At 48.3% G+C, this 17,977-nt stretch overlaps 1 protein-coding gene across 1 annotated transcript in view; it reads right to left on the reverse strand.

Moving 5' to 3' along the window:
• The window catches only part of agbl1 (AGBL carboxypeptidase 1), a 338,874-nt gene that overhangs the window by 155,510 nt on the left and 165,387 nt on the right, over window positions 1–17,977 (reverse strand). The window contains exon 18 of the mRNA XM_072470580.1: window positions 12,694–12,874. Coding sequence (XP_072326681.1) covers window positions 12,694–12,874 — 181 coding nt within the window. The remainder of the gene's footprint in view (window positions 1–12,693; window positions 12,875–17,977) is intronic.

Genomic DNA, 17,977 nt, shown 5'->3' on the forward strand with positions numbered 1-17,977 from the left:
AGGTAGGGAGGTGGATTTGAGACCAGGAAGAGATCAGCCATGATGTGATTGAATGGTGAAGCAGACTCAAAGGTTGATTGCCTAATTCTGCTCCTAATTTCTATGTTCCTATCAACTCTCTTCAAAATCCTAAAAGTTTAGGTCAAGTAGTCCCTTATGTAAAAGGAAAAGATTGGTGAAGGTTCTTCACAGTCAGAAACAGGGGAATTTATAATGGGGAACAAAGAATGGCTGACAAACTAAATACATACTTTGGTTCTGTCTTTACAAAGGATGACACAAATAACATAACATTAATGTTTACGAACATGGGGTTTAGTGAGATGGATGAACTGAAGGAAATCAGTATCAATAGAGAAATTGTGTTGGGGAAATTGATGGGATTGAAGGCTGATAAGTCCTCAGGGCCGGATAATCTACATCCCAGGATGCTTAAGAAAGTGGCCCTAAAAATAGTGGGTGCATCAGTGATCATTTTCCAAGATTCTATAGACTTTGGAACAGTTCCTACAGATCATAGAATCATTGAATTTACAGTGCAGGAGGCCATTCGGCCCATCGAGTCTGCACCAGCCCTTACAAAGAGCACCCTACTCAAGCCCACGTACCTACCCATCTCCGTAACCCAGTAACCCCCATCTACCCTTTTTTTGGACACTAAGGGCAATTTAGCATGGCCAATCCACCTAACCCGCACATCTTTGGACTGTGGGAGGAAACCGGAGCACCCGGATGAAACCCACGGAGACACGGGGAGAACGTGCAGACTCCGCACAGATAGTGACCCAGCCGGGATTCGAACCTGGGACCCTGGAGCTGTGAAGCAACTGTGCTAATCACAATGCTACCGTGCTGCGGTACCGTGCTGCAGATTGGAAGGTAGCTAATCTAACCCCACTATTTAAAAAGGGAGGTAGAGTGATAACAGGGTATTATAGACCAGTAAACCTGACGTCGGTAGTGGGGAAAATTTTAGAATCCATTATCAAAGATTTTACAGCAGAGCACTTGGAAAGCAGTGGCAGGATCGGACAGTCAGCATGGATTTTGGAATTCTTTGAGGATGTAAATAGTAGAGTTAATGAGGGGAGCCGGTGGAAGTGGTTTATTTGGCCTTTAAGAAGGCTTTTGACAAAAGTCCGACGCAAGAGATTAGCTTTTAAAATTAAAGCACATGGGATTGGGGGTAATGTATTGAGATGGATAGATAGCTGATTGGCAGAAAGAAAGCAAAGAGTAGGAATAAACATTTTTTTTTCCGAATGGCAGGCAGTGACCAGTGGGGAACTGAGGGATCAGTGCTAGTACTCCACCTTAATATATATTGCTTAACTTCTGTGGTGGGGAAAATGCTTGAATCTATCGTTAAGGAAGAAACAGCGAGACATCTGGATAGAAATTGTCCCATTGAGTAGACCCAGTATGGGTTCATGAAAGGCAGACCATGTTTGACTAATTTAGTGGAATTCATTGAGGACATTCTGAGCGCGGTGACAACAGGTAACTGTTGGATGTGGTGTACCTGGATTTCCAGAAGGCATTCTACAAGGTGCCACACAAAAGGCTGCTGCAAAAGACAACGGCGCATGACATTATGGTAATGTGGATGGATATATGATTGGTTAACTGACAGGAAGCAAAGAGTGGGGATAAATGGGTGTTTTTCTCGTTGGCGATCAGTGGTTAGTGGTGTGCCGCAGGGATTAGTGTTGCCTCCACAATTGTTCATATTTTACATAGATGATCTGGAGTTGGAGGCCAAGTGTAATGTGTCAAAGTTTGCAGATGACACTAAGATGAGTGGTAGAGCCAAGTGTGCAAAGGACACAAAGTCTGCAGAGGGATAGAGATAGTTTAAGTGAATGGACAAGGGTCTGGCAGACGGAGTTCAATGTTGATAAATGTGAGGTCATCCATTCTGGTAGAAATAACAGCAAAATGGACTATTATTTGAATGAAAGAATTGCAGCATGCCGCTGTGCAGAGGGACCTGGATGTCCTTGTGCATGAATCGCAAAAAGTTGGTTTGCAGGTGCAGCAAGTAATTAAGAAAGCAAATGGAATTTTGTCCTTCATTGCTAGAGTGATGGAGTTTAAAAACAGGGAGGTTATGTTGCAGCTGTATAGGGTGCTGGCGAGGCCACACCTGGAGTACTGTGTACAGTTTTGGTCTCCATCTTGAGAAAGGATGTACTAGCACTGGAGAGTGTGCACAGGAGATTCACTCGGTCGATTCGGGAGTTGAGAGGATTGGCTTATGAGGAGAGACTGAGTAGATTGGGACTATACTCCTTGGAATTTAGAAGAATGAAGGGGGATCCTATAGAAACATATAAAATTATGAAGGGAATAGATAGGATAGAAGCAGGAATGTTGTTTCCACTGACGGGTGAAACTAGAACTCATAGCCTCAAAATAAGGGGGAGCAGATTTAGGACTGAGTTGAGGAGACACTTCTTCACCCAAAGGTTCGTGATACTTTGGGATTTCCTGCCCAGTGAAGTAGTTTAGGCTACCTCATTAAATGTTTTTAACCTCACGCCACCGAGGTCCCAGGTTCGATCCCGGCTCTGGGTCACTGTCTGTGTGGAGTTTGCACATTCTCCCCGTGTTTGCGTGGGTTTTGCCCCCACAACCCAAAGATGTGCAAGGTGGGTGGATTGGCCACGCTAAATTGCCCCTTAATTGGAAAAAATTAATTGGGTATTCTGAATTTTTTTTAAAAATTAAATGTTTTTGAGGCAAAGGCAGGTAGATTAAAAAAAAATTTTTTTTTAGAGTACCCAATTAATGTGGACGTGTTGACCCTGCTTAACGCAGAGATCTGCCTCTATCTCTCCCCCTAACTCCTCCCATTTGTGCTTTAGCTCCTCAGTCTGCGTTTCCTCTGACTCCATGAGTTCTTTATAGATATCTGAGACCTTCCCCTCTCCCACCCATACTCCAGAAATTACCCTATCTTGTATCCCCCGTGGCGGTAGGAGCGGGAAGGTTGGAACCTGCCTTCGCAAAAAGTCCTGAATCTGCAGATCTCTAAACCCATTCCTTCCCGTCAACTCAAACTTCTCCTCTAACTCCCTCAAACCAGGGAAGCTCCCATCTACAAATAAATCTCCCATCCTCCCGATCCCTGCTCTCTACCATCCCCGAAACCCTCCATCTAGTCTCCCTGGGGCAAACCGATGGTTGCTACAGATTGGAGTCCAAACCGATGCTGCCTCCGCTCTCACTTGTTTCCTCCACTGCCCCCAAACTCTCAGGGCCGCCACTACCACCGGGCTTGTGGAGTAACGGGCCGGCAAGAACGGCAGGAGTGCCGTGATTAATGCCCCTAAACACGTGTCGTACAAGATGCTGCCTCTACTCACTCCCACACCGACCCTTCCCCCACTACCCACTTCCTAATCATGGCTATATTTGCCTCCCAGTAATATTTGCTAAAGTTCGGCAGCGCCAGCCCACCCTCCCTCTGGCCTCGCTCCAGCATCACCTTCTTCACTCGCGGGGTTTTACCTTCCCACACAAAACCAGAGATCACCTTATTTGCCCGCTTGAAAAAGGCCTTTGTGATAAAGATGAGGAGGCACTGAAAAACAAACAGGAATCTCGAGAGCACAGTCTTTTTCACTGTCTGTACCCTCCCCGCCAGTGATAACGGGAGCATGTCCCTCCTTCGGAAGTCCTCTTTCATTTGTTCCACGAATCGGGTCAAGTTTAGTTTATGTAACAGTCCCCAGTCTCGTGCCACCTGGATCCCTAAACAACAGAAGCTTCCTCCCACCACTCTGAATGGCAACTCTCCCAATCTCCTCTCCTGCCCCCTTGCCTGGATCGCAAACATCTCGCTTTTCCTCAAGTTCAATTTGTACCCCGAAAAACAGCCAAATTCTACCAAAAATCCTCATGATCTCTCCGATCCCCTCTAACGGGTTGGAAACATACAGGAGCACGTCGTCGGTGTATAACAAGACCCTGTGTTCCACCCCACCCCTGACCAGCCCCTTCCAGCCCCTGGAAGCTCTTAACACCATAGCCAGTGGCTCAATGGCCAGAGTGAACAGCAATGGGGAGAGGGGGCATCCCTGCCCAGTCCCCCGGTGCAGTTTAAAATAGCCCGACGTCAGCCGGTTCGTTCAAACATTCGCCTCTAGTGCCTGGTATAGCAGCCTGACCCAGTCGATGAAACCCCGACCAAACCCGAACCGCCCCAACACCTCCCATAGATAGTTCCATTCCACCCAGTCAAAGGCCTTCTCCGCGTCCATTGCAACCATTACCTCCACCTCCTTTCCCTCTGGGGGCATCATGATTACATTCAAGAGCCTTCTAACGTTGGCCGTTAGCTGGCTACCCTTAACGAACCCTGTCTGGTCTTCCCCTATCACCCCGGGACACAGTCTTCTATCCTTGAGGACAAGATTTTTGCTAAACAGCTTGGCATCAACATTCAACAGGGAGATCAGTCTGTAAGACCCGAATAGCTCGGGGTCCTTCTACCGCTTCAGGATCAGTGAGATTGAGGCCTGTGACATTGTCGAGGGAAGAACACCGCGCTCCCATGCCTCGTTAAACGTCCTCACCAACAGTGGGCCCAACATCTCAGAGAACTTTTTATAAAACTCCACTGGGTAACCATCTGGTCCCGGGGCCTTGCCTGACTGCATGGCCTCCAGTCCATCTCCATCACGCTCCCAGCCCTTCTACCAACTCTTCGTCCACCTTCGGGAACTCCAGCCCTCCCAGAAATTGCCTCATTCCTTCCACTCCCGCTGGGGGTTCCGACTCGTATAGCTTGCTGTAGAACTCCTTAAACACCCCGTTAACCCCTGTTGGGTCCAAGATTGTGTTCCCTCCTCTGTCCTTCACTCTCCCTAGCTGCCTCCCTTCTATGAGCTGGTGTGCCAGCATTTTACTAGCCTTCTCTCCGTACTCATATATCGCCATCCTCGCCTTCCTCAACTGCTCCACCGCGTTCCCCGTAGATATCAAGCCAAATTCCACCTGTAGCCATCGTCGTTCCTTCAGTAATCCTACCTCCGGGGCCTCTGCATACCTCCTGTCTACCTGAAGTATTTCCCTGGTCAACCTATCCACCCCTGCCCTCTCTTCTATCTCCCTATGGGCCTCAATTGAAATCAGCTTCCCTCTGACCACTGCCTTCAGTGCATCCCAAACCATTGCTGCGGAGACCTCTCCCATATAGTTAATTTCCAGATAGCTCTGGATGGATTCCTCACCCGCCCAAACCCCCCCCCCCTCGTCTGCTAACAGTCCCACATCCAATCTCCATTGCAGGTGCTGACCACCCTCCTTGCTCACCTATAGATCCACCCATTGTGGGGCATGGTCCGGCACAGTAATTGCCTAATATTCGGTGTCAACTACCCCCGCCAGTAAAGACCTGTTCAAAATAAAAAAATTGATCCGGGAATATACTTTATGTACATGTGAGAAGAAGGAGAACTCCTTCGCTCTTGGCCATCCAAACCTCCATGGGTCTGCCCCACCCATCTGCTCCACGAACCCCTTTAGTTAGAACATAGAACATAGAACAATACAGCGCAGTACAGGCCCTTCGGCCCACGATGTTGCACCGAAACAAAAGCCATCTAACCTACACTATGCCATTATCATCCATATGTTTATCCAATAAACTTTTAAATGCCCTCAATGTTGGCGAGTTCACTACTGTAGCAGGTAGGGCATTCCACGGCCTCACTACTCTTTGCGTAAAGAACCTACCTCTGACCTCTGTCCTATATCTATTACCCCTCAGTTTAAAGTTATGTCCCCTCGTGCCAGCCATATCCATCCGCGGGAGAAGGCTCTCACTGTCCACCCTATCCAACCACCTGATCATTTTGTATGCCTCTATTAAGTCTCCTCTTAACCTTCTTCTCTCCAACGAAAACAACCTCAAGTCCATCAGCCTTTCCTCATAAAAGTTCTTTTGCCATTGCCGGCATCCTGCCTGTCCTTGAACTCGACTGGTCCAGCCTTGGGTCAATGACCGTATTGAAGTGTCCCCCCCCATGATCAGCTTGTGTGAATCCAGATACGGGATCTTCCCTAGCATCCGTCTTACAAACTCCACATCATCCCAGTTTGGTGCGTAAACATTCACAAGCACCACCGGCAATCCTTCCAGCTTCCCGCTAACCATGATATATCTACCCCCCACATCCGCAACTATTCTCTCCGCCTCAAATGACACTCGCTTATTAATCAGGATCGCGACCCCTCTTAGAGTCCAGCCCCGAGTGAAATACCTGCCCGACTCATCCCTTCCTCAGTCTGATCTGATCAATTACCCTCGGGTGTGTCTCCGCCTTCAATCCCCTCAGATTTGCGAACACGCGAGCCCTCTTAACCGGCCCATTCAGATCTCTGACATTCCGCGTGATCAGCCTGGTCAGGAGGTTTCTCACCCCCCCCCCCCCACTGCCGATCAACCATCCCCCTTCCTAGGCCAGCCTCCAGCTCGTGCCCCGCGCTCCCTCCGGCCCGCCCACAGGTAGCCGCCTTCCCCAACCTCCCATTTATCTCCAAGCAACCGCCCCTCCCCTGTTAGCAGAACAATTTTGCCCCCCCTCCCCCCCATTAACAGCATAATAGATGCAACCCCCTTCAACAAACAAAACATCTGCTCACCCCCCACTGCGCGTCCGTGAGCCAACCCGCCCAGCTGGCTTGGTGACTCCCCCCCATGGCGCCAGACATTTTACCTCCTATTGTTCCCTCCCGCTCTCCCCGCTCGGACATACCTATTCGAAAGACACATTTCCACCCAAATACATCCACAGAAAAAACATCAAAGATTCACCCACCCTTCCCCCACCAGTATAAAGTTAACTCACAAAACATAGCAACAGCCCCAAAAAAAGGTTTCAAAAGGCATTTCTCATGTAGTGCAAAAGTAAGAACAATTTTAGCAGAGTCCCGACACCTCAGTCTCTATCTAGACATTTGCTTTTCACAAAGTCCATTGCTTCATCCGGCGACTCGAAGAAAAATTGCCGCTCTTCATAGGTGACCCATAAACGAGCTGGATAAAGTAGACCAAACTTCATCTTCCTCTTGAAAAGGGTCGATTTCACTCGGTTGAAACCCGCTCTTCTCTTGGCCAGGTCCGCACCCAGATCTTAGTAGATGCGCAGAATGTTATTCTCTCACTCATCGAGTCTGCACCGACCCACTTAAGCTCTCACTTCCACCCTATCCCCATAACTCAATAACAATTTGCACACTAAGGGCAATTTAGCGTGGCCAATCCACCTAACCTGCTCGGCTTTGGCACTGTGGGAGGAAACCGGAGCACCCGGAGGAAACCCACGCAGACACGGGGAGAACGTGCAAACTCCGCACAGACAGTGACCCAGCGGGGAATCAAACCTGGGACTAGGCGCTGTGAAGCCACAGTGCTAATCACTTGTGCTTCAGTGCTGCCCATGATGTGCGACCTACTCCCTCATGGCAGCTACCGGAAGTCCAGATTATTATTATAACCAGCCTCTCTTCATAGCTGAAATGCTCCAGCCCAAGCAACATCCTGGTGAATCTCCTCTGCACCCTCTCCAGTGCAATCACATCCTCCCTATAGTGTGGTGACCAGAACTGCACACAGTACTCTAGCTGTGGCCTAACAAGTGTTTTGTGCAGCTTCATCATAACCACCAAGCTCTTACATTCTATGCCTCAGCTAATAAAGACAAGTATCCCATCTCCGCCCTCTCCAAATCGGCATCATCGGGAGGCGCGCCGCGCGCAGTCGCAAAGCCATTGGCGAGTCTTCAGCCGGCCCATCTGCGATGCTCCGCCTCCGACGGGCCACGTGTGGTCTCAGTGGCCAGGAACCTGGCGAGCTGGCTGCGGACAGTGTCCAGCACCGCCACTCTTGTCCGGGATCCATGACGCTGGCCGTAGGACGTCTGTCAGAGCCCGGGGAGTGGTGGGGGGAGGACAGGGGGTGGGCGGTGGGGTCGGGGTGGGCAGGTTAGGGTTCCAGCACGGCTGGCACCATGTTTTCCAGCGTGACCGGATGAGCCAAGCGGCGGCGCGGAAACGGCAGAGTCCCGCCGGCGCCATTCACCCCTGGTCGCTGCCGTCGGGAACTCTGCGTCAAAGGTCGGGGGGGCGGCCTGCGGGGCGTGGGAAAATGCTCCTTCACCGGGGGGTGCCTCCGATGGGGTCTGGCCCACAATCGGGGCTCACCGATAGGCGGGCCGGCATCTCCCCACCCCCCACCCCCGGGCCTACTTTGTTCCACTTCCGGACCCAGAACCCCCGCGCCATGTTGCGTCAGGGCCGGAGCGTTGAAGAAGACCCCGGGCATGCGCAGGTTGGCGCGGCGCCCATTTGGCGCCGGAAAGGGAGGCTGAAGCGGCGTGTACCACTCCAGCGCCGTGCTGGCCCACTGTGGGGGGCCAGAATCGGTAGTCCCCGTGCCCGTTTCGCGCCGTGGTGAAACGCGCCACCGTTCACGACAGCGCGAACACTTAGTCTCCATTTTGCAGAATCGCGCTTCCTGTGTGCCCCACCAGAGGGGTTAGCTGAGGGGGGGTGGTGGTAAAAGATCCCACAACACAGTTTCAAAGAAGATCAGGGGAGTTATCCATAGTGCCCTGGCGAGTATTTGTCTAATATGTATTATTCAAGCAACATGATAAGAAACAGGTTTATCACATTATTGCATTCTTGTTTGTGGGGGCTTGCTGTGTGCAAATTGGCTGCCACATTTCCTGCCTTGCAACCAGTGACTACACTTCAAAAAGTATTTCATTGTCTGTACGGTGCTTTAGGGTATCCTGAGGTTGTGGAGGCATTATGTAAACGCAAGTCTTTCCTTTTCCAGCATCTGCAAATCCCCAGTACAATGCCCAAGTGAAATTTCTACATTACAACCACAAAGTGCCATTAGAGTGAACTGATGTGGGGCAAATCTCTCCCACTCATTTCGAACATTAAAAGAGCAATTTTATTATCAGTGATTTACTTTTCAAAAAATTGCGTGTTTTTTCTGTTTGTTATCTCATAATTGGAATTGTTTTCTGTTTACACTGACCTAATTAAATGATGAAAATGCAACTGAAACAATGTGAAGAAATGATTTGAGTAGTTTGGTTGATTTGTTTTATGGTATTTGCTTCTTAGTGGGACAGTTAGCTCAGTGGACTAGATGGCCAACATGTGGTTCAGAATAATGCCTACAGCGCTCGTCTGTATCTTCAGGCAGTGTTGTAAGATGTTACGTGTAGTCCGAAAGATCTCATGAAGAAATTTGAGTCTCATATAGTTTAACAGTGCTTATTAACTACTGGTATCTATATACAAATGTACAGTACAGGGTCTAACCTGGGAGCTGTCTCCATGCTTGCCTCTACACACATCTCTGCCCAGTACACGACTGCCCTCTAGACTCAGGTTGTGTGCTCCTTTACATCACACAGTGCGCAGTACCCAATGCAGTCCCACATTAACCCTTCCTATGCCAGACCCTTATACTACAGGCAGTGAATACGTGACGTGACATTTTCTTCATAGAACATATAGTGCAGAAGGAGGCCATTTGGCCCATCGAGTCAGCACGGTAGCCTTGTGGATAGCACAATTGCTTCACAGCTCCAGGGTCCCAGGTTCTATTCCAGCTTGGGTCACTGTCTGTGCGGAGTCTGCACATCCTCCCCGTGTGTGCGTGGGTTTCCTCTGGGTGCTCCGGTTTCCTCCCACAGTCCAAAGATGTGCAGGTTAGGTGGATTGGCCATGATAAATTGCCCTTCGTGTCCAAAATTGCCCTTAGTGTTGGGTGGGGTTACTGGGTTATGGGGATAGGGTGGCGGTGTTGACCTTGGGTAGGGTGCTCTTTCCAAGAGCCGGTGCAGACTCGATGGGCCGAATGGCCTCCTTCTGCACTGTAAATTCTATGAGTCTGCACCGACCCACTTAAGCCCTCACGTCCACCCTATCTCCGTAACCCAATAACCCCTCCTAACCTTTTTGGACACTAAGGGCAATTTAGCATGGCCAATCCACCTAACCTGCACATCTTTGGACTGTGGGAGGAAGCTGGAGCACCTGGAGGAAACCCACGCAGACACGGGGAAGAACGTGCAGACACCGCACAGACAGTGACCTAGCGGGGAATCGAACCTGGGACCCAGGGCCTGTGAAGCCACAGGGCTATCCACTTGTGCTACCGTGCTGCCCACTATGCTGACAAAGAAAGCCCAGGAGCTTCTTGCACATTATTAAAGGTGAGGTTGGGGAAGTAGGTACTTGAGGAGGTACTTGTTAATGAAGAAAAGAAGCCTTAGGTTATCTTTTCCCTCCAAAATATTGCGAGCGTGATTTAGACAAAGAACAACAATGCTCAGCAGGCATCCAGATCCAATGACAGATATCTAAACCAGCTGAGTGCGAAAGGTTCATTCACGTTTGTAACCTTGGACCTGAGGGAACAACAGAGGGAACTGGACCACAGGAATGACCAGAACGATTAATCTCGGTAACAAATTCCCCAGGACGTCAGATTTCATCATCTCACTAACAATCTTTAGTATTTTTTGAGCCTTTCCTTTATTTTGTAGTTTAACAGAGCCAGACTATTAATCAACCTACTTAACATTCATCAATATTCTGCCTATGACAGCAATGGCTGTGCATTTGGCTGTAAAATTCCGATGTCCGTTAGGACTAATTGACGTTCAGTCACTTTCTTCTCCAGAAGTACCAAGTGCCAGAGATGAGAGACAAACTATTTATGTGTCATTATTAAATCAATCATTGGCTTAATGAACCAGACTCATGAGCTGCATTTTTCCGGTCCCCCCGTGATGGATGCGGCAAGCCACTCAAACATCCATTGACATTTGCTGGACCAGAAGATCCCGCCAGCGGGAGTTGCTGGAAATTCTAGCCATGGTCACCGAAACCTTCACTCCTAGATGGTTTGGCCGTCTCATACGGAATCATGATTCTTTTTACACTTTCTCTCATTTCCCAATACTCAGCGCGCATGTCTCATCGTTCAAAAGCTCAGAATGCTCTGACGTTAAAGGAGAAGGGCATGCAGCGAGAGACTGTCTGTCATGGAATGTCCATGAATGTTTTATGTCGATGTGTAAACTACAAGAGAGCATTATCGTCTTTGACAGATCAGAGACTTTTCCAAACACAAAAGTTGTATAAACTCTGTTCTACAGGAATTCAGCAGCAAATGTGCATATTGTGTAAAGTGGTGTAATTTAAGTGTGTACTGCTTATTAGATATGTAAATAAACCATGCTTTCAATTTACCTGATTTACATAATGTTTAATTTAATTGTGCTTTCTTCTTGCATTTCCCAATTAAACTTTTACGTTTACAACTACAATTGTGTCTCTTTCAGTTTCTTCATTCATCTTTCACAAGTGAGCACATAATGTCATGTTGATGCCCAATTGTACATATACCTGTATGAAAACATACCTGTATGGACATACACCTGTATGAACACATACCTGTACAAACATATACCTGTATATGTACCTGCATGAGCATATACCTGTATGAACACAGACCTGTATAAACACATACCTGTACAAACACTTACCTGTATGAACATATACCTGTATGAACATATACCTGTATGAACATATACCTGTATGAGCATATACCAACAAGAATATATACATGTCTGAACACATGCCTGTACCTGTATGAATATATACCTGTATGGATATATACCTGTATGAACACATACCTGTATGAATATATACCTGTATGAGCATATACCTACAAGAATATATACATGCCTGAACACATACCTATACATATATACCTGTATGAACACATACCTGTATGAATATATACCTGTATGAACACATACCTGTACGAACACATGCCTGTACGAACATATACCTGCAATGCCTGGGTGCCCAGGTGGCACTTCCAGGCTGGCAGGGGCACTGTCAGTGATCAGGCCCAGGGGTGCCTTGCCTCAAAAAGGTAGGGTGAGGGGGGAGGAGGGGGGAGGGGGGGGGGGGGCTCAACTATCCCCTTTGAGGTAAGATGGGTACAATTGGAGGGGGGTGGGGGGAGGTCCGTAGGCTGGTTAGCTGAGAGGGGTCGAAAGATCGAGGCGGCCTTTAAAAAAGTATTTTTATTTATTTTTTATACATTTAGAGTACCTAATTCATTTTTTCCAATTAAGGGGCAATTTAGCATGGCCAATCCACCTACACTACACATCTTTGGGTTGTGGGGGTGAAACCCATACAAACACGGGGAGAATGTACAAACTCCACATAGACAGTGACCCAGAGCCGGGATCGAACCTGGGACCTTGGCGGTGTGAGGCTGCAGGGCTAACCCACTGCGCCACCGTGCTGCCCTGCCGGCCTTTAAAAATGATGCAAGTGCAGCCTCGGCGAGGTGTTCCCACCCAAGACCAAAAATAAGACAAAGACACCCTGCTCAACCCCCCCGAAACAGGACTCTGGGCTGGATTCTTCAGCCCCGACCGCCGCAAGATCGTCACGGACGGAACGCAGAGGGGGCACGGACGGAGAATCCCGCCCTCTGTTTTTATCTCATTGACTCGCACCCCTGGCGAATGTTTTAGTGAGGCAGCTGTAAACACTGAGCTTGGTTTACAAGAATGAACGTCCTTATTTTTCTAAACAGTGAAAGAGGATTCTCCTGTTGCTGCGACTCACCAGCCATTGATGACACCGTCAGGATTCAGCATGGGAATGATTTTGAAGATGTAGGAGTCCCGCAGACTGCGAGCAATGGCATCGTCACTCACGAGAAATTCCAGCGTCCCTTTCATGACCCAACTCGCATTGCTCTCCCCAGGATGGACGCGGGCCGTCAGCACCACATACTGCCGATTCCCTGTGAGAAACAGCAGGGAAACTCATCAACATCTCTTTCACTCACTGGTTGGGCCTATCATTCACACCCCAAAAAATCTATCACAGGAAGATTGTGGGTATAAAACAGTGTGTCAAATTAACCTCTTGGGACATTAATGTGAGAGTGACTGCCTTGCCCGACAATGTGCACTGTATAGTGCCAGGGGCTGGTTTAGCACACTGGGCTAAATCACTGACTTTTAAAGCAGACCAAGGCAGACCAGCAGCATGGTTCAATTCCCGTACCAGCCTCCCTGAACAGGCGCCGGAATGTGGCGACTAGGGGCTTTTCACAGTATCTTCATTTGAAGCCTACTTGTGACAATAAGTGATTTTCATTTCATTTTTTTCATACTAGATTTTCAACTTGTTACTCCTGTGAAAACCAAATCAGCCAAAATTGGGCAGTTTTAGCCATAGGGTCAGGATTCAGGCCAAGAACCAGAAAAAAAATTAATTGAACCATAAAGTGCTGCTCAATCTCCTGTGACTTTATCCAATCGCTCTGTGAGTGATTAATGTTGTGTATTTACAGTTCTTGCAGTGATACCTTACCAGCAGCATTGCAGCTGAACAGGGACACCATAAGAGAATGTCGTTTGCACGTAACTGGACAGTATAACATGCAGCATGTCGTGTTAACATCTACAGGATAAAGCTCTCAGTCGTTGTTGAACCTCCATGGCCTCCTAAAGTCAATCCTGCGAGCATCACAATTACCTTAGCCTAGTAAAAATGTCGTACTCTTCAAGAGAATATGTGTTGACTAGTGTCAGTGGGAAGAGCAGGATGAACGAGCTGTCCAAGATACCCACCCACCCCCACTCCCCGACTCCCCCCGCCAACTAGAACGTCACACCCTCATTCAAAAAAAGGGCAGATGGATAAATGTTGCGACTATCACAGAACTAATGCATTGCAGAAGCATGCCATTCAGTCCATCATGGCTGCACCGGCCATTCTCCCACCTTCGCCCCGTAACCCGGCAGATTCTTCCTCTTCAGATAACAGTCTAATTCCGTTTTGAATGCTTTGATTGAACCTGCCTCCATCACACACTCAGGCAGATCATTCCAGGCCTGAATCGCTCGCTGCATGAGTAAGGTGCAATGCCAGTGGTGGGGAACCTTCCAGAGATCATAACCTGGGGCAAAAACTGAATGCCTACTTGGAACAGCAAGGGTTAATAATAATCAAGACATTTATTAAGACAAATTGTACCTGGATTGCGTCATTCAAACCTTTGGTGAAATAACAAAGGGTTCATGAAGATAGTGCAGTGATGCTGTGCATGAGGACCTTCAAAAGGCATCTGATAAATTCCCAGATAATAGATTTGTTCGCAACACTGAAACCTGTGGGATTAATGGGGCAGTACAACATGGACACAAAGAGACAGAAAGCAGGGAGTAATGATAAGCGATTGTTTTTCAGACTGGAGGGAAGTGGTATCCCTCAGCACTAGTATTTGGATCTATATAATGACCTCTGGGCAGGGCATGATTTCAAAGTTTGCAGATGACACAAAACATGGGAATTTAAGTAACAGTTAGGAGGATAGTCACTGTGGTAGTATGTATTGGGGGTCATGTGGGACTGGAAGCCCTAATGTCATTGGCTGACAGATCCCGGGTCCTGGTTGGCCGTTGACCTCTAGCTCCGCCCTGAAGGCGGAGTATAAGAAGCCGGAGTCTTCCCCCGCAGGCCAGTTTACTATCGAGCTGCGGGGGAACAGACACGCTTAATAAAGCCTCATCGACTTCACTCTATTCGTCTCACGGAGTCTTTGTGCGCAACAGTCACTTCAGAACGACATTGGATATTGGTGAAATGGTCAGTGTCACGGTCGAGATGTGTTTATTTATATATATTCGCCACCTGGACTACTTTATAAAGTCTTTGTTTGTGCTTTTCAAAATGGAAAGCTGACAAGGTGACTTCAGCTGGCCACATGCTGGCTTCCAGAAGTTCCAAAATGAACAAAGGCTAACACCCCAGACATCTGGAAAGTCTCACTCCTTGTATAGCATCAACATTTCGGCCAAGCCAACACAGTGCCTCAGCACAGGGTTTCCCAAACTGGGGCCCGCGGAACCCAGGGGGATCTTGGGAGGAGGGGGGGGTGGATCTGTGTCAAGTCAGACACATTTGAAAATTTTGGAAAAAATGCTGTAGCGCTGCTTACCCAATCAGAGGCTCCAGAAGCCAGCCTCTGATTGGACGAGCTTGGACAGGAGAGTGATGGGAAGAGAAGGCCTGGGACCAAAATCGGAGAGGATGCGGGGGCGGGGAGCTGGTGCCCAGAGCTAGTCTCAGAACAAGAGATGTCCAGCACGGGCCTCGAAGCGAAGGGCCATCAAGCATGGACTTCAAAGTGATACAAAGAGGCGTGAGTGTTTGTGAGAGAGGGGTGGGAGTTGAGTGTGTGACGGGTGTGAGTGTGTGAGGGCGGGTTAGTGTGTGTGAGAGAGGGGTTGAGTGTGTATCAGAGAGGAGGAATGAGTGTGTGTGAGGGGGGTTGAGTTTGTGAGGGGGGTTAGTCTGTGAGAGAGAGGGGGTGAGTGAGGGGGTGAGAGGGGGGTGAGTGTGTGTATGAGGGAGAGAGAGAAGTGCATGTGTCAGATATGAAATTCAGCATTTCAGCATCACTCCTCCCATTAAAAATGACAAAAGATAAGACTTAAATATGTTGTAATAAGAAAACGTTTTAGTTTACCCACTCCTAGCCTGGGTACTATTTTCAGGGGTTAATGTTAAGGGGCCATTGGAGAGTGGCTTGTCCAGGGGTTAATATGAGGGGACCATGTAACTGGTGAATGTACTTGGGACTGGGTACCTCTTCCTAATTCCTATTGTATGGATAGATAGAGCTGGAAAAGACTGGTTCACATTTGATTTCTGTGTTCGTACCTGTTTCGTGGTAAATCAGATGCAATTCAGCTCTGGCGGGAGAACATAGGGCGCATCCAGCTACTGCGTTACATTGTCCCTTGAGTGCAGTACGGCTGGTGAACCCTGGGTTCAAACTTACTTTGGTGCGCGCTGTTTGGTTTCAGATTGCGACGCCTCACGGGACTTGGGTGAATCCCGCGAGATGTGAAGACTGCCTGGATGTCTGCGAGACGGCTCCCCCGGCATTCATCGGTTGCACCGCGCTCAAGGGAGAGCGCAACGCGGCCAGTGAATCGTTGCCATAGTCGCCCAAACAGAGAATCTCCCTGAAGAATTCTGTATGCTTTTTTAAAAATGGCATCCCGATCTTTTCGGCAAGGAGGAGATCCACTGGCCAGAGCTCCTCAGTGCAGGAAATGTCACAGAGTGCAGCCTCGGGGGGGGGGGGGTTGTCCTCCGGGGCACAAAAGAAACAAGAGTGCCGTTGGACAACAGGGTCATTCCGGTGCTACATACCTGTGGTGATCCTCGCCAGAGGACCGGGGAGTCACGCGGGCCCGGAGGATATGGTGCCCGGCCCGCTAAGTGGATGCAATTAGATTTTGCCGCCAGCGGGGCGCTGGAGCATCGGAAACGGATCAGATTTTCTTCACTAACGCGGGATTCTCCGCCTTACTGGGTGGCGGCACGAGGCGGTGAGTCCTGCCCCTTGTCTTTATAAATGAATGCATGGCATATGTTAAAAAAAAGTGAGGAAGTGATTCTAAACCTTTATGTACCACTGGTTAAGCCTCTGTTAGAACATTGCGTCAAGTTCTTTAGGATGGATAACAAGATGTTGAAGAGGGCACAGAGCCGATTTACGAGAATAGGCACCAGGGACAAAGGCGTTCAGTTGTGTTGGGAGACGAGGAAAGCAAGACTAGGCCTGGTCAAGAAATATGAGTTCAAATCCCACTACAGCACTTGAGGAATTTAAATTCAGTTAATGAAACAAATGTGGGGAAAAAAGCTCAGAACAGTAATGGTGGCCACAAAACAACCAGACTGTCCAATAAACCCATCGGGTTCATTTAGGGAAGGAAATCTGTCGTCCTTTTCTGGTCAATGCCCATAGCAACGAGATTGGCTCTTAATTGCGCTCTGAAATGGCTTAGCAAGCCACTCAGTTGTTGCCATCACCTTCCCAAGGGCAATAGTTACTTCAAATTATTTTTTGTCAGTAAAGTGCGTTAATGTGTGATGGAGACTATGACCACAATCAGTTCTCTGGAAAATAGGTATCAAGCTTATCACAGAATGTGCAAGAATTTTTACACAGATGTACTTCCTGCTGTTTTTGTGTTCTTGGCCCCCTCTGAACTCTGGGGCTGTTTGCCTAGCGAACGGCATTGTGTTAGGTTCCGCGGCAGATTTTTTAATAAAATTGCTGCGCATTTTTGCTTCACCTTCCTCTCTAACTCAATTCACACGTTGCTTTGTTGTGAAAATTGATACTGCAGAGGCAGTGGTGTGACTGAAATATGAAACCACCACTTTTTTCAGTCAGACGCACTTTTCTCTGCTTGATTTCCTCCATTTCTTTCTTTCACTAGAACACTAACGACCGTGACTTTCTGTCAAACCCCCACCCCCCCCCCCACCCCCACCCCCGCAGCACCGAACCCCCACAATACACAAGGACGCTTAAGCAATTGCATCTGCATAATCTGGTTCATTAGACTTTGCATTTCTAGCAAATTGTTTCTCCCTCAGCCTTTGACCTCTGAGTTTACTGAATAAACCTTGAACCTGAACAGCCCTGGCCGCTGGGGAACTGATGCAGTCAAGTAAAGGATTTGGAAAATTGAACAAATAGAATCATTAAGCGGAAAATGTGTGTTTCACTATTAATATAAAGACTTGAGAAGGAATAACTGACCAGTGTGGTCTGCAGCTGTTAAACATCATTTGATACCTCTTTGTACATCAGTGCGGTTTGTATCTGGGGTGATAGCACACAGGGAGACTTATATATGCTGTAATACAATGCAGGAAGAGTTCAGTCAGCCCACCTTGTCTATTTAGGGTCCTTAAGAAACATATCCCATTAGTTGCACTCCCCTGCTTATCCCCCATTCCTCCCCTTCAAATAATCAAACAATTTACAATTGATAGCCACTCTTGAATCTTCTTCCACTGTCTTTCAGGC

This window comes from Scyliorhinus torazame, chromosome 12 (genome assembly GCF_047496885.1).
Source record: "Scyliorhinus torazame isolate Kashiwa2021f chromosome 12, sScyTor2.1, whole genome shotgun sequence".
In the NCBI taxonomy this organism is placed as follows: Eukaryota; Metazoa; Chordata; class Chondrichthyes; order Carcharhiniformes; family Scyliorhinidae; genus Scyliorhinus; species Scyliorhinus torazame.